The 23,077-nt window shown below is 42.9% G+C and overlaps 1 protein-coding gene across 3 annotated transcripts in view; it reads right to left on the bottom strand.

Annotated features, from left to right (window-relative positions):
- The window catches only part of OSBPL1A (oxysterol binding protein like 1A), a 77,624-nt gene that overhangs the window by 31,037 nt on the left and 23,510 nt on the right, over positions 1 to 23,077 (bottom strand). For 2 of the 3 annotated variants that reach the window (XM_032181273.1, XM_032181272.1), the window contains exon 1: positions 16,605 to 16,819. Coding sequence is in view for 1 of the 3 variants with exons in the window: in XM_032181271.1 (XP_032037162.1) it covers positions 19,273 to 19,379 (107 nt within the window). In the remaining 2 variants the exon portion in view is untranslated. Of the gene's footprint in view, positions 1 to 16,604; positions 16,820 to 19,272; positions 19,380 to 23,077 lie in introns of those variants that run through there. The other variant, XM_032181271.1, reaches the window with a different exon arrangement.

The raw sequence follows: 23,077 nt of genomic DNA, 5'->3' as shown, positions 1-23,077 counted from the left end.
AGAGTAGATCAGCTGGTTTTGCTGCCAGGCTCTGAGTGTAGAAGGGTAGTCCAATTAAATGATAATTAAAGAGTATAAAATTGGGTTGCTAATTGAAAGCAATAAAATCAGTAAGTCACCTACTGTCTAATAGTTTTACCTTGAATGAAACGGGGGAAAAAAAACCTGGACTAGTTATTGTCACCTTCATTTAAAGTTCACTTTGGAGGTTCCAGTGAAAACATTTACTGCAATGTTTCATAAAAGTCAGATGCGCTGCTGCAGGGGTTACATTTATTTAGTAAGCAGGTTCTGCATGGGCTACATTTGTATACTAAAACAGTTAAGGAACTGCCCATCTACACAAAACAGCATTAATATTTCCCCCTCTTGAGAGAGAGAGAGAGCATGAAGGACTGCTATAAAGTGGTGCTTTTCATTATTATTGAACAGCATTAAAAGGAAACCAGTTATTGAAATGGTATTTACGTATTTTTTCAGTTGTAAGAGTTGATGCCCTTATCTTCTAATGTTTTGTTTTGATTATGATTTGAGTAATTTATTTATTTAAAACTAAAATTTCAACATTATCAGAAAGAAATTGAAAGAAAAATCAAAGTATATCTAACAAAACCCAGATAAACCTTTTTTTTTTTTTTTTTTGCTTCCACAAAAAGCAGGGCAGTGTGACTAAACAAGCAGCAACAGATAGAAGCTTAAAACAAAACAAAACAAAAAAATCCTTTATTTTAAGGTTCCTGTGTCCTGTTGTAATAGAGAAATACCTAAGATTTCATAAAGTATACCGAAAACAAATTACCTTTTGGAGAATAATTAGCCAGCTTTACAGTAAGACTCACTTATCTGTGTACTTCCAGACTTCCTAGCTGCCAAACGCTTACTAGTATAGCAGTTATACACTACTAGTAGGTAATGAAAAAGCCTTTCCATCTGTTACTTAATTAGCACAATGTTAGCCAGATTCTAGGAAAAAAGAAAATGTGCTGAAGTTTGTAGCTTGCAATTTAGGGGGTGTTCATTCATAAATGAATGACCAGGTTTTGAAGCAGCCCAAATCCAGTAGTTGGGGCCAGGACAAGGAAAGTCCAACCCAAAACCTTTGCCAAGAGTCCTGAGTCTGTAGGATGGCCTGTGTGTTAAGAGAGCCCAGAGGTAGCCACACAAATGTCTACAGCCTGCAGCTCAGTGCACTCCCACAGCTCTGAAGGCAGTGGTTTGGAAGTGATGCCCTTAAGCACCAAACCAGCTCAACAATATTAATGTGAAAGGTGTGGGAAAAAAAAATACGGTCTTACTACCATTATTTGACTAATTTCACCTCTATGCTTGCAGAGATAGAACTAACACGGCCTTTATGTAATCTACTTAAAAATACAAGTATCACTGGAGAAATAATCATTTAAAATACAAATGTTAGTACTTACTTTTATAAACATAAAACAGCTTTAAGTGATACCACCTTTTTGTCATCTTGCCTATTATTGATCAGCTATGTCTTTAAATCTTCCTGCGGTAATTTGACTGTGAAGTTAGGACTTTTAATTTTCTTCCAGAACTACACACTCCATTCTTCCAAGCTTAAGAAGAAAGATGCGAGCAGATTCGTGGTATTTTCAAAGCACATGTTTATTGAAAAACATAACCAACTGAGCTATAGGTTTTCCCAAAGTGTAAGAAGTAGTTTGCTCTTATGCATGTTTTCCCCATACTCTATTTTTTTGATTCACAAGACTTGGCCAATACTTGAGTCCTGAGATGAATGCTTCCATCTTCCTGCTGGCTACCACCATTTTTGGAGGTGATACTTCAGCTTTATCCCCTTTCCCACTCAAGTTTTTAATTCCCCATCCTGACTTTCCTCAGTGTCCCAACATACAAACAACTGCAAGGTTACAGAAGGAACATCCAGACTAGTTTTTAAAATGCTTATTAACACAAAATCTTTAGGATTTATCCGTAAAGTAGAGAGCTTTCAGAAGAATTTGCGTTTCAGTATATTAAAATTGATTCAGAGCAGTTTTTCTGTGGACTATCACCTGATTTTGTGAAGTTGCATTAGTAAGAATTTCACTGCCTTTTACACACAGTGATAAAAATATTTAAATAAAAATAAAGTAGTAAATATTACTACAAAATGCTGCAGGTGTCAGTGTATATGCAGCTCTGAAAATTCAGTTTAAGCATGCCCATAAAAATGTCAGAAGAGACATGCTACTGACAGCCTGTGTAAGGCACAGCTTGTGATACAGCCATGGTTTTTGTACCTTTTGTAGTTTTGCCTGAGCTGAGAGAGAGACAGATGGCAGTTCGCATCACACTGGGTTCAGCTCCTCATCCTCCAGCTATGGCATGGCTGTCATCTTTTTGATCCCTGCTGCTGAACCCCGGCAACACCAATGCCAGCACTGTGAGCTCTCAGAGCTCCGTGGGGACAGCAGCACAGAGCGCTCCAGTGAGACCAGCATGAGGCCAGCCGAGTTCTCGGTGTTCAACTGGTCAGGCTCTGCACCCTACCCTTGTCAGGAGCTATTTTGTACAACAGCAACTGCAGTTGATCAAGAAGGTTGGGCTTGTGCTTGCCCTGTTAAGACAATGACAGTTGAACATCAGTTTTGTTTTCATGTCTGAAGGAAATTTTATAGTGAAGCATCGTATCTGTAATTGCTGATGGAAAGCATCTAGCTTTGTCTCACAGAAATAAACATGCACTCAGTCATTAACCTTGCAGCTACAAACACAACAAACTGATACACTGACACAGAACCACCAAGACAAGATTTCAGTATCTAGGTCAGCACAGCAATTTATTGTTATTATTTTTTAAATACATCTCCAACTGGAGATACCCAAGTTCTGGTAACTGCTGTCGCTTCTGGTTTAGCTGAAGGGGTGTCCACTCTGTAGACATTCAAGTTCTTCAGGCTGTAAGCACTGAATCATGGATTTAAGTAGTAGAATGTAGTTATTGTAGCTGTCTGGCCTCTATCTTTTATTAGTTTTAAATGAAAGCAACAGGCTGTTTGCAAACACTTCTATCGCCTTTCCATGCTACTAGAAATGCTGCTAAGCCCAAGAGCATGATTTGAGAAGTTAACTCTTTCACTGCACGTTTCTGGCAGAAAGGTCACGTGCCCATTCCAAAATATCAAGTAGCTTATCTGTGTGTCACAAACACCAGTCCCATTCCTTTCCACATCTTCAGCTTACATGAGGTAGGTGGGAGACCAGTAACGTGCCTGAGACCACTACTTTTCTTTTTCCTCTTTTTTGAAAGGCTGAAGTCTTGAAGTATATCTGTGTAGCCTATAACCAAGGCTTCTCTGTCCATCCTGAAGACATCTCAGTACAATACACAAAATACTTGCTTTGTGTGGTGCTGGATGCTTTTAATTTAAATTGAGGCCCAACAACAGTGGCACTTTTGTACGGTAGGAAAGGGTCACACCACTGTACGCCCAGCTAATAAATGATTATCTCAGCAACATGCTATTGCAGCTGCAAGTAAAGCCTCTGAAGAGGACACACAGCAAGCAAAGCATAGAACAATTCTCAACAGTGTGCAGGGCTACCTGCCTTCAGCATTAAAACAGCAAATTAAAACGCAGCGTACCTTAGCTCTGGCTTCTCCTGGATTGAAAGAGAGAAAAGGCAGACTTCACAACACCACAGGATGATTTAGTTAAATGTTACATTCAAAAAACCACTCAACTTCAGTGCTAGGAATAAGAATGTCCAAAATATGCAGCCTTTCGAGTTGTGTAGGAAGGAAGAACCACCTCTTCCACATAGCAACCACCAGGGGATCCGAAGCCAGCCTGCCGAGTGTCGGTACAGCACGTACCACTTTGGCTCTGCAATAAGCTGACTGCAGGAAAGCCGCCTATGACACTGTCTTACTGATGTCTCTGGTGGCTCAGAAGTGGAGCTTTGTCTTCAGAATGAATGGCTTTGTCCATTTGCCCCAGAAACTCCATCCTCCCCAAAACATCACCACGTACGGGACACCTACCATGAAGCACAGGCACACAAGGACTCAAGTCTTCAGTTGCAAGCTAAGGGCTAGTCTATATCTGGCTGAAAATTAACATTTAAGCAAACTACTTAAAAAATGCTGCTGCAGCAGAGCTGTTAGCTTTCAGGAGACACCTCCTGACATTCAGAAATGCAGTCCTGCTTTCTGTAACAAAGTAAATGCCAACCAAACCTGCAATCTGTTTCATGCTACACCTATTTATATGTAACCCTTAGTTTCCAGAATTAGCTTTTCCAACACAACACACATGGTATTCTGAAAGACCTAAGCTAGTGGAGAAAGCTGTGCCTTGAAACTCATTAGACTGTAGAAAACTATTCACAAGAAGCACGGGGAATTAAAAATGAGGATTTTTTTCCCCTTGTTCTGTGATCTTCATACCAAATGAACTCCCCCCCTACAAAAATCTGATGCTGACAGAGCAAATCACCACCTCAATGCAGTTTGTGATATGTGCACTGTTTGTCTGTTCTAACAGACAAGCTCACAATTGCGATTTTGCTGTTAGCACAATACTGCCCCTATTGCTAGCGCCTCCATGCATAAGCCAGTTCTTTGTGATGACCAGTTTGAACTAGTACTGAGTAAATCTGTTATTACTTCACATTTAACGTGGAATAACACCACATAATTTCCATAGTCAGGTCTGCCTCCGTGTCTTGGAGAAAACCTGTCTTTTCATTTCATCTAGGAAGTAAAGACTTAGAATAACCTCCCCAAGGCATATCTATTTAAAAACTGGAACAGTTCTATATATTTTGTTAGCTAGCTTTGAAGCATGCTATTATAGTACTGTACCTCTACAGGACTTGTTTCCATGAAGAAGTGTTTTTAGACTTTCCACTACCTAGAGTGGGACTCAGTTGTTGCCTAAGCAGCTACTGAAGTGAAAACTGAAACCAGTTACTTTCACTTGGAGTTCTCATAGATTTAAACATGCTTGACCCTTAATAGAGGACATTTTCCAGAAAAAAAAAAAAAAAGAGAAAAAAGCTTGATTTTACCTCTGCTTTTGGGACTTAACACTCACTAAACACAAATTAGTAGCGTATAATACAAAAATGTTTGGTCCTGCTTTTCTCCTACCCTTCCTAACTAATCCCCCCCCAAAAAAAAACAAAAAACAAGGATAACGTAAGCATGCCCAAGTACAGTATTTGACTTACAAGAGGCTCAAGTGCATTATGAATACTCTTATGACACATCATAAAACTGCAACTGTGACAGCTCACATTGGGAACACTTTGTTTTTTTCCTTTAACAGATCCAGACAGTTTTATGAATACATCACTAGATTCCTAAGGCCCTAAAACACGTAAACATTTTCTACAAAACCTTTTGAGTTCCTATCTGTTTACACACAGGCCCTTCCACAGAGTGCCCTGCTGACTCACTACTCGCAATCACCATCAGCCACGGGGAACTTGCGACAAACATACGCTACCTTAACATATGTTAAGACCTTATATCCTAATCCCCATCTCCTGGAGAAACGAACTCTTGTAAACTTGGTCATGGCCTTTGCTCACCCCAGGGTGAAGAGAACTGAACAAAAATGCCATGCTTTACTTCAACCATTGCTTCTTGTTTTCTCTCTGTGCTATAAGCTTACCATTTACCTGGCTTTAGAGATTTATGAGATCTCTAGCTAAATATAGAATAATTAGGTAGCACTTGCCAGTGACTTGAACTACTGCTAGTGCAATTACTGAAATGCAAACCGAGATGTGAACAGTTAATCAAAGAGATACCGATCTCTCTGATGATTGGTAAAGGGTTACTTACTGTATCACAAGACAGCACCAGCCCTCACCACAGAAGTCTGGCCAGCTGAGTCTACAGCTACAGCATCTTATTGAGGTCATCAAATTCAAAAGAGAGAACTCCAGATGCTAACATAACATTTTGCTCTCTGTCAGACTCATATACAGGCAACATTGCCATTAAAGTTCCTTCTTGGTCAAAGGCTGAAAGTCCCCCAAACACACAAGCAAATCCCATACGTACAAATTCCTAGTCCTCGTCATCTATTCACTCACATCCCAACGCAAAGCCCATAGAAGAAACCAAAGACTTTGTGATTCAAGTCACAAGACTCTGCCTCAATCATTCCCCAGATGAACAAAAGGATTCATTGTTAGTCAACTACCAGCATTCACCCCAAAGTTCAAGACGACGAGTACAGTGGTGCTAATTTGGAAAGGCTACATTTCAATCTTCTGAGTGCAGAGTTACAACAGATCCCTATACTTGATTAATTAATAAAATTCTGCTAATGAAGGACAAGATACACTCATAAAACAGAGACTGCAAAACCACTGTTAGAACCAAGACCCAAGCTGTTGTCCACTCAGAAGAAACACAGACTTCAGCAGGACTTACCTCTGCCACACATGGACACCTAAGTATCAAGAAAACTGTTATTCAACAGGAAAGCTGGAGATTCTGATCTTCTTCCAGGATACAAACGTGTGTTATGAAAATCCCTAATTTAAGACCACCTAAATTAACGGTTTCTGAACCATTCACATACTAGAGACAAATACCTTTTGTTTCCCACCTTTTCCCTCCTAGGACACTGACACTTCCTCTTTCAATGTGGAGCTTGTGCTGCCTTGCTTCCCATCTCCTATTTACACATTTGGCTATAACAAAGTTCGTCTTTCAGAGGCCCAGGAAGCATCCCAGTTCTACCAGTGGAGAAAGTTGCAGCTCTGGGCCAGGACCCCACCCGGGAGAGCAGGCACTAATTGTGAAGACTTCATTTCTGATTACAAATTCGAAGCACGGCTTTGGCTTAAGAGCTTGGGCTTAAGCTTTTCTATCAGAAGTTCTTCTGTTTTGTTTCTAACATAAAACTATTTGGCAATTCCAAGTCTTCTCTAAAGTTTTTTTCTTTTTTTTTCCCCCAGCTGCGTTTTATTTAGATCATTCAATGTACGCTGATAAGTCTCATAAGGAATTTAGTTAGGTTTGAGAGCTGCAGAAGTTGCCAGCTTCCAGAGCACATTTGGTTCCTATTTGTGTTCCAGTGTTATTATAATGATGATTAGTCAAATATCAGGAGTTCAGACAAAAAGCCTTCTGATTCTGTTTTTTTTCTGTTAAGTATTGTTTCTATTCTGAGTCAAGCTGAAATTAAATATGGCTGCTATTCATATTTGCCAATAGCTTAAGCCAAAATAAGTTGGGGCTGAATGACATCAGTGGTGATGTACATGTTTGGGAAGTTCATTTCAAGTTGCAGAGCAGCAGGATTACAAAAACAAAAAAGCCCCACACCCCAAGATACTCTGCTGCCCTAGAAAGATTAAGCATCTGTTTCCTCAGAGGCATATGCCACAAGTAACCTTACCCAACTAAGGGCCTTGTTCAACCAGATATATTGCCAACAGCAGTAGAACAGTATATGGCTGCGTGCTTTCAGGTCTGCCAGGGACTTTTTTGGTCTTTTCCTTTTGAGAGGCTCTGGACATCTTTGAAGATTGTTAGTCTGGTCTCTGTTTGTGAGACTAAGATGTAAGTGTTCTTAAGAACGCACACAGGAAACATTTCCTTTTTTATTCTCAAGGACTGTTTTGAAAACGGGTCTTAAGGCAGTTTTGATCTAGCTACTTCCCTTAAGTCTTTTTCAGTATAAGCCACTGCCTACTTTGATCAACCTGTTTGTATCCCCTCCCTTCCCCTACACTTCTTCCCAGCTGGATCACAGCAAACCCATGTATTAATGTTTTCCCTTTTGAAGTAACTGTCACATTTTTCCTATGTTTGTGTTGGCTTTTACTGGCTTTCTAGTGCTACTACACAACTGGACATATTTTGGACTCAGAATGAGCCCAGCTTCCTATCCAAAAAATTAACACTTCTGAAGCTGGTTGTCTGCTCTGCAGGCTCTGTATTCAGAACCCTCTTAATTAATTATAAAGAATAAGTAATTTTTTTTAAAGCATTTCCAAAAACCATGCATGCTGTACAGTTATTTCACAATTATGAAAACTCAGATGCTTTATTAGCTAGTTCTTACTTCAGAATAGGAATGCTTAAACAAGTACGGATGCTAAACAAACTAGCTCAAAAATAAGAAAGTCTGAAGTCCTACCTAGGCCAGAAGTCAACAGCTTTAGCTTCACAACACAGTGCTGGAGTTCTGACCTCTAAACGAAACCCACTTTGGAAAGCATTCTCATTTCCTATCCCTGAGAACAGACGCTTCTCTGCGTTCCAGTATGAAAGACTCAGACTTCATAAAGAAGATTTCAAACATAGAAATCTCATTTTTAGTTGAGATTTGCGAAGGACTTACAGCGTTAAGAAGTTTGTCTCTTTCTAGGGAAGTTTTTCCTCTCGGGCGCTGTTTTGACCTTACCCCGAAGCAGGCAACAACAGGCAGACACATGCTAGGCCCTGGGTAGGCTGATAAGGCACTTCCTGGAATTTGAGCACGTCGTACTGAAGTTCATCCTGCATTTAGGGCAGATACAACTGCGCTTCTGGGCTACAGAAATCCAAAGTTCACACCCTTCTATCAAATTAGCAAAAAGACATTTGCTTCCTGACAGTACAAAATACCTTCTCACAGTTCACATTTCCACTAGGAAACACTGCTAGAGTCTAAAAACACTACAGTTATCCTAAAATATGACACCTACTGTTACGTTACAATGAGACGCTACCCAACACACCACCCTTGCCATGCAGAACAGCTAGATAATCCAAACAAGTGTTCACACTTGGTGGGACAGATCTTTTCTCATCATGAATGATTTGGTCAGTTTTATCTTTATCTGGAGAGTTTTAGCACTTTTTCTGCGGCAAGAATTCAGTGTGCTATTCGCTGCTATCCAGGTCTTTCTTGTGCAACATGTAATAAAGAATTGAGGAAATAAAACAAGCTTGTTTCTGAGTTACGTATGCTTCTGTGGACAGCTAGCTCATCTAACAATTTTTTTTTTTATAATAAATCATTTATTAATCCCCAATATGCAATCCAGTAGTTCCTGCACTTCAGAGGAAGAAATGTCCCCAGCTTAAACTTCTGGTAAGCTCTTTTATGAACTTCTCCAATAAAAACCACTGCCTCCTAGAAGAAAATTAGAAGGTAGATTTGATGAAAGTACAAGCTTAAGGAATGCCACCACACCACCACCCTCCTCTCAAAATGAAATAGGATCTGATAGCTTAGAGCGACAGGTTGCTTTTAAGACTCTTAAAATTGCATGTGAGAGGAAAGACAATAAGAGTTAAAAAACACAGACTGTATGTTATCAGCTGATTTACAACACATGATTCCTTCAAGGTGTCTCCAACAACTATACTACACTGCCTCTTAAGTACTATGTGGATGTTTCAGCAAAGATAACAACATCAAGATGACTTTCATATCCAACTAGGTGCCTCTGGTTTTGCTTCTTTCCAGTGAAGCAGTCAGCCTCTGGAAGCTGTGTATAACTGAGAGTTAGACTCCAGTGTATGCTGGTGGCCACCCAGCTGAAATGCAGCTTTGTGGAAAAGGACCTGGGGGTCCTGGTGGACACCAAGCTGAAAACAATCCAGTAGTGTGCCCTTGCAGACAACAAGGCCAACAGTATTCTGGGGTGCATTAGGCAAAGCACAGCCAGCAGGTGGAGAGAGGAGATCCTTCCCCTCTACCCCAAACTGGTGAGGCCACCCCTGGAGCGCAGGATCCAGTTCTGGGCTCCCCAGTAAAACAGAGGCATGGACATACTGGACAGAGTTCAATGCAGGGCCACCAAGAGGATCAAAGGACTGGAACATCTCCTCTGAGGAGAGGTTGAGAGAGCTGGGATTGTTCAGCCTGCAGAAGAGAAGGCTCAGGGGGGTCCCATCAATGTCTATAGATACCTGAAGGGAGAGTACAAAGAGGACAGAGCCAGGCTCTTTTCAGTGGTGTCCAGTGACAGGACAAGAGGCAATGGGCACAGACTGAAACATGGGAGGTTCCCTTTGAACATCAGGAAGCACTTTTTCACCATGCAGGGTGGCCAAGCATCGGCACATGTTGCCCAGAGTGGTTGTAGAGCCTCCATTGTCGAATGTGCTCAAAAGTCACCTGGATGTGGCCCTGGGGAACCAGTTCTAGGTGCTCCTGCTTGAACAGAGGCAGTGGACAAGATAACTTCCAGAGGTCCCTTCCAACCTCAAGCATCCTGTATCTCTGTGGGATTAGAATTTTTCCTTTAGCAGAAATTGTGGCTGTAGAGATGGTGAAGAAATAGAACAGATAAAGTTAGATTCCTATTATCCATAGGTACTGCAACTGCCTAAAGTTTCAAGCTGTGCTAAAGGCTCAGCCAGCTCATTTTCTCCTCTATTTGGTTTGTCTGACCTTACAGCAAGGTGTTACACTGGAACAGCAGCCAATCCAATCTGCATGCATAGCACAGAGCACTTCCACAATTAATAGTCTTTTTGGCATTGCCAGGAAGGTATAAACTACTGACATATATGGATTAGCACATTACCTAGAGGAGTTATACCATTGTCTTGACACATTCTCCATCAAAATGATGAAATCACCACGTATGACTTTGTGCCACTGTCTATCAGTTCAAGTCCAAGTTCCTGCAGACGCGTTTCTGCTTTCCAGAAGGTGAAAGCAGTTTTTTTCTCTCTAACATTTCTGCCACCATAGCTCATGGGAGAGAGAGAGAGAGAGACCTAACAAACAACAACAAATTTCAAGCTTAATGGGAAGGCGTATTTCTATTCAAGAATCAAACAACAAATCCAAACAAGCTTATGTTATAGAAGCAGGGTAGCTGTGGCAGCACAAACCTCTCTGAAGCAGATACAAGCGCATAGCCTGCTTCCAGTTATAAGCTAAGGACTACTCCTACATTATGATGCACACTGTAGACTTCCTTCAAATAGGCATGCTTTACAGGGATTTTTGTAAAGTATATCTATGGATCCGAGAGTTATTGCATTGATATCCGAGTTTTAACATTAATAATGTAGCAGTGACGAGTACAAGAGGAGAGAAAGCACTCCTGCTCAAGATACCACTGACTGAGTCCACGTTTACCTTACAAGTGGCTTAACATAAAGCTATGCAAACCAAGCAAACACAGCACAGGTGTCACTCCCAAACGCATTCTGTGAAGACAACAGAGATCCAGATGAGGGCTATCCTTACATCAAAGCTAGACATCTCTTGCACTGGTCTCTTCAGGATATTCACACCAAATGGATATGCTTTATTCATCAGGGGCCCCCGTATCTTACCACTCCTTTGCAGCAACACTCAGCTTAGCTCTTTACTATAAATGAAGCGTCATTTGCTTTGTGGGTGCTTATCATCTGTCCTTATGTGAGCATAGGCCTGCATTTCCAATTTGTGCATAATGTGGCACACATTTATTTTTTAAGTTTATTATCGACTCATTTAAAAGGCAACGATGCTAAGAACAGAACAAGCACTCTTTGGAGGAACAGGTTACTAACATTCATTAATGCCCAGGCCTCGCATGTACCTCCAAGGAAAAGTATAATACCAGTGATTTATTTTCAGTACATAAACACTTTCCAAATATAGTCCATTTACCAATTCTAGAGATAACCTCAATGACTCAGCAGTCAGCACTACACAAATGCACTTCTTCACTGGGCAGCACAGCAAGCAGGGATAACTCAGCTCTGAATATTCGTATTAACACCAAAAATGTTTTCAAAGTCACCAGCAGTCGGAGAGACCAAGAGGCCAACAAGTACACGTTCAGGTTGTGAGATTAAATATATCAGAGAAGAGGTCAAATTCCACAATGGCTTACCTCCATTATAAAAATGCTATCAGCTCTGAGGAATCTCTGAATAAACAAGTGACAAGGATAGCTTGGTTGAAAAGACAAGGCTGCAGATAGCTGAAATTAACTATAAAAAGTGGCACCCATGTACGCACCGCTAATACTGCCTACATGGGAAACCACCCATTTCACTCTTACTTTACCCCTGAAGACCCTGGGATTTCATAGAGCCAGAAACAAACTATACACCCGAAAGCACAGCAAAGAACATGAAAAGTAAATTTGGACTCACCCTCCTTTATTGAAGGAAAGGCCACATGACTGCACACTGACAGCCTGCTAGGCCATCAGGCAAGAGATCTTAACTCTTAAATCACTGACATTTAAGGAGGTCAAATAAAACATACCAAAAAATCCCATCACATGGCAAGCTAGGAGGATTTCACAACAGTTAAGTGACATTGAGTAGCAGAAGTAACTTAAGGCTTCAGAACAATCTTTTTAAAACAACCTCACATAAAACATACAGGTAATAAAAAGTTAAATATTGTGTCTCCCTCGAGCATGTGTTAATATCCAGTACTGAACAGGGTAAGTGAAATTTATTTTTTCAGATGTGGAGAAATATATACTTTTAAAAATTATTCCAAGAAGCTAGTTTTTATCAGCTTTACAAGGAAAAAGGCATTATTAAAACCCTAAGTTCTGAGAAAGAAAGGTCAAGATGGAGAAGATATCTCCAGAGAATTAGTAAGCGTGTGTGACTGCAGTCACCTGGTTCAGCATCCTAATGTTTTATGCAACTGAGAGACAAGAACAGACCACACAGACAGACTGCCACTGCAGTCAAGTATTTTACACACTTGTGGGCAAAATCCCAGTGATCAAAGTATCGTAAATTCAACCGTAAATCCTGTGTGTTTTTTTTTACTGCTTCTTTTTTTTTTTTTTCCCCCTGAAATGTTACCAGTCCCTATCTGACAATACTAGATCTGGGACCTAGCAAGTTTTAGAGCTCTGCTTCTTATCTCTGTTCTTCCAACACACATCAGATACAAATTAAGCCAGAAAACTAAAAACAAGCTGGTCAGCTTTACATGCCATTATGAAATCGCAATGACAGTGGAAGGATAAAAATGTGCACCCTCCTCATTCCAGTTTGTTTTTCTAAGCATGGTAGAGAAGAAAATAACCACCATCCTTATTATAATAAGGAGCAAGAACACCCAAATACAGTTTCCATTCTGCACATTTCTTTTTGCTCCCCTCTGTCAGTTTGCACACAGACAAGAGCACCATTTTCAAATGCATTCACAGAAAACAGAACTGGATGATTTCTATTTTAAAAGCTTACTATATGAGATACTATTCCATTAAACTTGATTGCTGCTTCATCTTTTCCTTGCAGGCTCAGCTAAGCCCCCTTTCTCCCTGTGTATACATTTAAAAAAAAATAATCCACAAACAATTTGTATTCAAGACCTCAGAAGTAAACCTCAGACTTGGAGCTGCAGAAGCACAGAGAGGACGGGTTTAATTTCAAGCTAATATGCTTTTACACTGTGTTTCCCCAGAGGCCCATGAACTGATTCCACGTTAGTTTACACAAGGCTGCTTAACAACTGCTGAGAATGACAACAACAACAAAAAATCTACAAACCAAGCTTTCAGAAAAATATTAATCCACTCTAAAAAGTGCAAGAACAGGTTAACAGAGCGCTTTGAGTCAGGCAATACGGTGCTGCGTGCAGAATGCCTTCAGACAAGTGGTACATGTATGACTAGCTTGCACACAAGCTGGTAAGAGAACAAGTCACAAAGGGTTTTCCGGCCACTAAAAAGTGTTTAGATTTGCCATCAGATTACGTTCAAACATATCATTACCTACAAAGAAAAGGATTAACTTTTGAAGCATACGTGCTTAAGGAAAAAACCTTTGGGCCCCTGCTGCACCAAATGCCAGCAGCGTTCATCTTTTGTCCTGTAGTAATATCCAGGCAGCCTTCTGTCTGCCAGGACTGTCCGCTGCCCAACAGCCTTTCATATAAGCATTTGACCAAAGATCTTATCACCTGCTTTGAAACTGAAGCATTCTGTCAATATACATAATACTCTTTCAGAAAAGAAAAGGAATAATACTCACTTATCTTCTCCCTGAACAGAGTCCCAGTATTTGTTATTTTACCAAGCCTCCAGCTGGGCTGCTGCTCAGCTTCCGTGCCCATTCTGGTGACCTATTAGTCTTGGCTGCTCTAGGAAAGTCCCGGCAAAAAACAAGTTATGTTTTGAACTCCCCTATCTCATGGATACTTCGGACTTGCTTAATTGCTTCCTTTACATAATGCTGACAAGGATGCTATCTTCACAGACCTTTAGGTCGCTTTCTATCTGCAAATCTGCAGTAAGTAAAGAAAACGCTTCCAGTGGAAGAACATTATGCCATCTGCAAACGTTTCACTATTGAATTGCCTTGATTTGAATATCTCATCTTTAGAGCTTTAGCACAGGCAAAAGACATATATGTATGTAAAGCACCAAAAAATTAGCACAGCAAGAATCATCAAGGCATGACTACAACCGTTGACATGACAAGGAAGGAGAGAAACAATCTGCCAAATGACTTCTGTCAGCAGCTTTGTTCTCTTGTATTCCATGCCTACACGCCATTCCACAGCACGTTACATCCCATGCTCCCCTGTTCAAGGGATAAATACAGTCTTTATCTCAGCATTTGTTTTAGCATAGAGATCCTTCCAATGAACTCGTTACTTCTGAACAAGATTCAGGGCTTACTTAAAGTAATTAATACAATGAGGTGTTCCTAGTACTTACCTGGAGGGAGAGGGGATAGGGTCAAGCCAGAGACCCCTACAGCCAATAAAGATTTTCTTGACGCTTCAAGTCTCTCAATACCAGGCACCTCTTACCATGCCCAGTGCAATGATCAGTCTGAAAACTCTTCTCACCGAGTTTACAAGCTGAACAGTGTTTCAACTGTTTGCAGCATTGCCTAAAGGCCTTGACACACCAATGTCTCTCTCACCTTGGTTTCCACTACCTTCAACAAGAGGCTGAGAACTGAAGGGATAACAGAATCACTCTATTGTGCTCCAGCAACTGACAGAAACAACAACAAAAAATAGGACTGCCATCTGTACCTGAGCACAAGAAAGAGCGGAGAAAAAGGCATTGATGTCATGACTTGAGGGGCTAAGTCCAGCACAACAGCCAGCCAGCCAAAACATGATTCCATCCCCAGCCCTAACACCAAAATCATGAAGTTTAACCCCTTGTTTTTTTGCTTCCCTAGTTTCACTCCAGTCCCTCAACCATCTTCACCTCTCCCTCCCCCACTTGGAGGGCTATTACTACCTGACAGAGGTTAATGCAGCTGAGTATTCAGCCAGGCAGCAGGCAGGACAGGATCGCTGATTGCCTCCAGGGCTTTTTCTATACAGACTTGGTCAGGGTGCCCTATCAACCAACCATCCTCCCTCCACTGCTGAGCATCAGTGCTGCTCCCTCACTTCAACCCAGATGAGGGAATTGATAATGAAAAGTCTCATTACGAAGTCACCTGGCCACAGCTTACGAGCACCTTCTTCATTCACAATCCAATAAGCCGGTCTATGTTACAACAGCCATGCTCACGCACGTCTTCCAGACCACATCACAGACACCAAAAGACCATTTGTATCCCAAAGAGCACGCACACATTCATTCACTGAAACATGCATGAACAAACCTAATCCTTGGATGCTCCATTATGCTCTCACAATATTCAAGACGTATGAAACAAACCAAGGCAGTACACTGGACTTCTAAACTAAGATTAATATTTACTCATTGAACTGCATGAACTTTTTTTTTTTTTTCTATTTGCAGTACAACAGTTATACATACAGAAGATAACATATTACGCCATGGGAAAGATAACTAAATCCAGGGACTATGACCTACAGCTTGCTGACCTTAAAGTCCCTGCAGAAATGACAAGCTTAAATATGTTACAACAAACTCTGAGTATACAACTCATTTAACCCAAGAGATGAAGGAAAAAAGAACTTTCATTTTCTGAGCCTATATATCAGTGGCAAAGGGTTTTCATCAGCCTGTAAACAAAGTCCCTTCTGAAAAAAAAAAAAAAGCTATAAAAAAAACAACACCTACAAACAAAGGAAGAAAATCTAAGCCACCAACAGACTGCAAATGAAGTCGACCGCTTTTGGTCTAAATTCGTACTGCAAGATCCAGCATTTAATGCTAAATATAGACAGTAAAAGTGAAACTTAAGCGAGTCGAGGTACTTATCAGTACACTATCTAACGCCCGTTAATGAAGAAGCAAGCTTAAAAAAGACAAGAAGCCGATTCCTTTTCTGAAGGAAGAAGGATAGATCATACCTCTCAGGCTCGTATGGCTTCAGCGTATGGAGCTCAAATGGCAGGGACGGATTTTAACCTTACCCCGTTACTCCAGCAAAAACGACCGTGCAACGGAGGATTAAATCCCAACCTCAAGTTAAACTTCAGTTATATAAAATCGCCGCGGACCACGGCGGTAGGAGAACCGGGCTGCTTCCAGAAGGCAGCTCCCGCTACCTGCTAGAAACCCCGCTCCCTCACCTTGTGCCAAAGTCACTGCAGAAACCCGGCACAGCCCCGGCTTGGCGGCGAGCAACCCACCTGCCGCTCCCCCCGGCACCTTCCAGCGGGGTGCCCAGCCCACCCCTCACGTCCTCCCGGAGCCGGGAGGGCTCACCCCGTTGCCAGAAAGGGGAAAACCCCCCTGGGGCAGGCGCTACCTACCGCCCAGCCGCTCCTCCGGAGCCCCGTCCTTCGCCTCGCAGCGCGCCGCGGGCGCTCCCCGGCGGGGCCGGCGCCTCCCTGCGAGCCTCGGGGGGCGGCGAGGAGGGGACCCGAGGGGGACCCTCGGGGACCGAGAGGGACCGGAGGAGGCTTGCCGGGCCCTGCCGGTGCCTCTGGACGTGGCCGAAGCCCCGGGGGGGCCGCGGGCAGGGCGGGAGCGCGGCTCCCGGGGCGGGGAAGGCCCCGCCGCCAGCGGGCATGGGGCTGGGAGCTGCCGGGGCTCCGGGCCCGCCCCTCTCGGGGGTCGTGCCGGCAGCGCACACACCCCCCTGCGGCATCAGCGGCACCGTCACGGCCCCCCCTGTGGCGTCACGGAGCGCTGAGGTCACGCTGAGGAGGAGGAGGAGGAAGAAGAAGGAGGGGGGGGGTGGAAATCAGCGCCTGCCGCACCGCTGCCGCAAGGGGGAAGGGGGTTGAGCATCGCCCCTTTCCCTGTTTGGTGCGCCTATGGTGCTGGTTTGGTTTCCCTGTGCTCCAGCTTGCCCTAAAGAGGGGGGAATCTGGAACAAAACTCGCCTCCGAGAGGCAAAATGGGGCTGTGCTGTCTCAGTTGGCACCCAGGCAGCAGCGCCTGGTGTGCTGATGGTTGAACCCAGAAGGGAAAAGAAATTCTCCTTAAAGAGGAAAGATAAAAAGGGTGCAAACGGGTTTGTTGGAGCCAGAAGCAGGTTTCATGGGATACGCATGGCACAGGCAGCGTGGAGCAAGCAGTTCCTCTCCGGCAGAAACAGCGCGCTCAGGGAGCTGCCCTGAGACGAGCTGCAGGGAAACAGCCCAGCGGGCAGTGGAAGAGGCCCAGAAACAGCAGGGCAGGCACGAAATAAGCTTCAAAACAGCTGCTGTAGTTGGTTGCCCTTCCCAAAGCTAGCTGGGCGGTTTTAAGCTCACAGCAGCGACTTCTTGCTAGAGCAGAGCATTCAGAGTCGTTCCCAGTTACAACACCTGAGCCTTGTTTCTTGTTTCATCAGCGAGATCATGGTCAGAAGAAAAACAAATGAAGGTATTTTTGTTCTTAAGTATTGTTTAGATGAGTGTTCTTATAATAGAGTTTGATACTTCAGCAGACCTACTTTGCTGTTCCATATACTTGACGGAGTATTAAAGGATTTCTGTGGGGTCACTCGCTAACACAGAACCCACTATATCGCTTCGGCAATGCCAGCTGAACTACAGCCTGGAAATCAACACTGAATGGTAAATAGCAGTGCTGTGTCTTTCAAAAAACACCGTGGGTTTAAGCACAGCAACACTTAAGGGACGTGCTTTTTCAAGAAGCTCAAGTTTTAGGGAGAAATCTCTGCTGTAGTTCCTTCCCTTTATGAGTTCTGGTGTCTTTACAACCCTGGATTCTATTTTGAGACAAAACTCCCCAGGATCACATCTCCCCCTGTCATGACTGACTGGTTTCTCTAGCTATGGTGGAAATTCAAGTTCACACCTCTGCCTATCCCTCTGCGCCCAAATCCATGAGCTACCAGATTGAAACAAGGCCTTTAACACCTACTAAGACTGCTGAAGTTCAAGTAAGGTGAAGCTACAGTTTCACCATATGTTTTGCCATACTCCACTCTGGAAACCTATTTTAGTCTTGCTCGGAGCAAGATGCCAGCACAATTAAGGAATACTAACCAACACTATACACCCACTGTTGTAACAATTTCCCCCTCATCCACAAATGGATCTGCCAACTTCACTATTAGATTTTCTTAAAGGAAAAAACAAGATGTTAAAAAGCAATTCTTGTTCCTCTCTCGCTAGAGCTTGACTCAAGTAAGTCTAGAAGACTTGTGACTGGAGACAAAAAGGCTTGGAAAGGAATGAAAAAAAATATTAAATCAAATCTAGACAATGGAGCCAGTGTTTGCAGCTCACTGTTAAGTAACTAGAAGACTAACAGCAAGAACACAACCTCATTTTGATACGTAGCTTGCTGATGACAAGAGCTAAAGGGAAGCACTACTGTTACCACAATTCAGGAAGACAAATTTATTCCATGGCACTAGGGTGTCTTCTGGGGGATTAAGGGGGTGGAGGGGGGAAGTTCTAGATCTTCCAACCCAGGATGTAATGAGTTTGCCATATATACCCAAACTGAAGCGGTTGCATTATGTTTAGCACCACGCAAGATACTTGTCACTGGAAAAGCCAGGAGTTCAACAGATATCACTCACACACCCACTAAGCACATGGTCTGAAAACACATTCAGAAGCAGTACTGTTCAACACTTCAGCTAGCCACCATAAAGAAGAAAAACATTCAATATTTTAACCTTTGAATCAGCAAAGCAACTGCTTCATTGAGTTCAAGCATTCAATTTGAACATTAAAAGCAGCAGTTTGCAAGCCAAATCAGACTATTGAGCATTCAGAAGAAAGACTAAGATATCCATTTTTAGATGAACTTAGCTAGTCTTTAGAAGAGCAAGCTTTCAATAGACATTCAGCATGTAAAATGACAACCTGTCAACAGTATGAAATTCTAAGGATGCGTTGGTGTTTTGTTTGTTTGTTATTTTGTTTTGTTTAAAGCAGGTAAGCAGGGGAGCTAGCAAAACATACTAAGCTATTCAGACCCTTTATAAAACCCCACACACAGCACAATACATACCCCTTCCTGCTTTGTGAATAGGTGGAGGCAGTCAGCCAGGGCCTCACAAGTTTCCTGGGATACTTCAGAGACTACATCGACTTTTTGTAGGAGAGGAGAAGGTATTCCTGAAAGCACCAAAGGATTAGTAGCTTTAGGGGGGCATTATGGATTCTACAGGGTTCTTTTAATTATTATTTTTTGTCTAAATTATACAGACATAACATTCATATTCTACAGAAAGTCAGCGTGAGGGAAGAACAAGCAGAAGTAGCACTGAAGAAACGTGGGTTTTCTTTTGCATCCTTTACCCAGTATTGGTATAAGTGACACATGGATGGATCAAATGTCCAACCTTAGTTTAGATTTAAGAGACTCATTAGAATTCAAATACAAAAGACACTGCACTGGTTTAAAATAAGTTAACGTGAGAAATGTAGGTTTTTTCCTTCTAGCATGGTACTTATACAGGAGGCAAAAGCTTACGACAATGCAGCTGGAGATTTAGTTTTGAAAAATAGATGGGGAGCTATAAGGATATTGATCAATAAAAGGGGGAGGAGATAATATTTTCATGGAGTCATCTCCTAGATAAGCAGCATGGCTCGCATAGCAATGCCACCTCACATTGTGCTATGGCCAGTTATGGCAGGGGCTACATGTCCAGAACCAGCAGGACACTACGATAACCCAAAGAGCAGGTAGCAAGATTTTAGTAATATTTGAGTTCATCTGTCAAGTTTCGTGATGTGCAGCAATTCCCCAGAAGTGAAGCACGTCGTTCTCTGAGTCAGTGTATTTGTTGCAATGAAACTAAGTGTTCCTTTAGTGGTCCCAGCCTCTAGGTCTGTTGAATCCACGTTATAACACAGGAGCTCCACGCTGATGCCACAGCAGTAAAGGTTCAGCAATGACAGCTTTAAAATACCTTCCTGAATTTATTTTGCACCTTGTGCAGAACACAAGGTACAGCACATACAACACATACTAGTTGTCTTTGACACCAAGGCTCCCATCTGAATGGAATTAGGAGTTCCCGCTTAGAACATCCAAGAACAGCAAGCGTCTCTAGGAGGTGCAGCACACTGAATACAGGGGCAGAGACACATTTGTAATAAATATGTTTAAATCCCAAAGATACCTAGATTTATAAATGGCATGTTGACAGACATCTAGAAAATGATTTTTAAGTATCTAGTCCCCAATATAGCCATTTTTATATTACTCAAAAGCAAGCTCGCTGGCTTGCTCCAAATATCTTGTCAAATACTTTGAGAACAGGGAGAGCTGCAGCAGTTTTCTGTTGAGACCTACAGAGATTACGCGTGAATCTGTAAACAGTTCACTGACCCATGAAGCTGCAAACTCATTACAATAAAAAATAGGAACTTATTACTGCTATTGGCCAAGACTAGCAGTTTCTTGGAAAGAGATAGCATCTGGTTTTGCTTTACTATGGGTTTTGTTTATTCAAACTGCGTATTCAAAGAAAAGAAAAAAAGTCAATGGCCTTATTGGTTCTTCAGGTCAGCATTGTGGGGTCAGAAAACATTCCCACATCTACCAAAGGGAATTTAGCCACCACCATACTAATTTTGAAAATTTGAGAATAATTCTTTAACATCTGGTATTATTCAACATCTTTGTCAGTGACATGGGCAGTGGGACTGAGTATTTCCTCAGCAAGTTTGCAGGCAACATCAAAGTGAGTGATTCAGCCAAAATACTGGAGGGAAGGGATCCCACGCAAGGGGACCGAGACAGGCTCAAGAGGTGGGCCCATGTAAACCTCATGAAGTTCAGCAAGGCCAAGCGCCAGGTCCTGCACCTGGGTGGGGGCTATTCCAAAACATGAACACAGGCTGGGTTATAAGTGGATTAAGAGCAGCCCTGCACAGAAGGAGTTGGGGGTAATGGTAGATGAAAAACTGAATATGAGCCAGCAATGTGTGCTTGCAGCCCCAAAAGCCAATCATATCCTGGGCTGCATCAAGAGAAGCGTAGCTAGCAGGACAAAGGAGGTGATTATCTGCTCTCATGAGACCCCACCTGCAGTACTGTGTTCAGCTCTGGGGCCCCCAGCACAAGAAACACATGAAGTTGTTGGAATGAGTCCAGATGAGGGCCACAAAGATGACCAGAGGGCTGGAGCACCTCTCCTATGAAGAGAGGCTGAGAGAGCTGGGGATGTGCAGCCTAGAGAAGGCTCCAGAGAGACCTTACAGGGGCCTTCCAGTACCTAAAGGGGGAAGCTACAGGAAAGCTGGAGAGGGTCTCTTTATCAGGGAGTGTAGTGATAGGATGATAGAATATCCTGAGTTGGACGGGACCCACAAGGATCATTGAGTCCAACTCCTGGCTCCATACAGGACCACCCAAAAATTCAGACCATGTGTCTGAGAGCACAGCCCAAACGCTTCTTAAACTCTGACAGGCTTGGTGCCATGCTTCATCCCTGGGGAGCCTGCTCCAGTGCGTGACCACCCTCTCAGTGAAGAGCCTCTTCCTGATGTCCAGCCTGAAGCTCCCCTGTCACAGCTTGACACCATTCCCATGGGTCCTATCACTGGTGACTAAAGAGAATAGATCAGCACCTGCCCCTCCACTCCCCCCTGTGAGGAAGCTGTAGACCACGATAAGGTCTCCCCTCAACCTCCTCTTTTCCAGGCTGAACAGGCCCAGTGACCTCAGCCACTCATGTGTCTTCCCCTCTAGGCCCTTCACACCATCTTCGTCGCCCTCCTCTGGACACTCTCCAACAGTTTAAAGTCCTTTCGTACTGTGGTGCCCAGAACTGCACACAGAACTCCAGGTGAGGCTGCACCCGCACAGAGTGGAGCAGGACAGTCACTTCCCTCAACCGACTAGCAATGCTGTGCTTCATGCACCCCAGGATATGGTTGGCCCTCCTGGCTGCCAGGGCACACTGCTGGCTCATATTCAACTTGCTGTCAACCACAACCCCCAGATCCCTCTCTGCAGGGCTGCTCTCCAGTGTCTCGTCACCCAGTCTGTACGTATAGCCAGGGTTGCCCCGTCCAAGGTGCAGGACCCAGCACTTGCTCTTGTTAAACTTCTTGCGGTTGCTGAAGGACAAGGACGTGGGGTATAACAAGGGGTAACAGCTTTAAACAAAAAGACTGTAGGTTTAGATAAGATATTAGGAAGAAATTCTTCACTGTGATGCTGGTGAGGCACTGGCACAGGCTGCCCAGAGAAGCTGTGGATGCCCCATCCCTGGGGGTGTTCAAGGCCAGGCAGGACGGAGCTTTGGGCAGCCTGGTCTGGTGGGAGGTGTCCCTGCCCATGGCAGGGCGTTGGAACTATGTGATATTTAAGGTTATTTCCAACCCAAACCATTCTGTGATTCTGTGACGATTGTTTTGTTGTATTATGAATTAGTCTTGTCTGTGAATTACAGTCTTAGTCATAAAAGACTCACATCTGATACAAAATGTTACTTTTCTTTGTGAAGCAAAAGCTCAGTGTATCCACTTAGAGCAAGTGTATCCAGCTTGAGCAAGATAGGTTAATGCCACAAAGTAACTGACCCCAGTGGCATTTGGAGAAAAGACTCCTCATTGAGAAGGTACAGGCATGAAAATTGCTATTATAAGGGTATGATTTGTGCAAGTATTACAAGGGTATGGGTTTGTGCAAATAAACTTGTCTTCTAGTTTGAGCTTCATAAATTTTAATAACAATATTTAAGATGCACTGAGGTTACAAAGGCACAACAGTTGAACACAGAAAGGCATCCTATAAGAAATTTAACCTATGAAGAACTGTACACATTTAAGGTGTTCTGATCTCTAACAGCTTGATG

Source organism: Aythya fuligula, chromosome 2, assembly GCF_009819795.1.
Source record: "Aythya fuligula isolate bAytFul2 chromosome 2, bAytFul2.pri, whole genome shotgun sequence".
In the NCBI taxonomy this organism is placed as follows: Eukaryota; Metazoa; Chordata; class Aves; order Anseriformes; family Anatidae; genus Aythya; species Aythya fuligula.
Note: the sequence above shows the minus strand (reverse complement) of the source record. Positions and strands in the feature narration are given on the sequence as shown.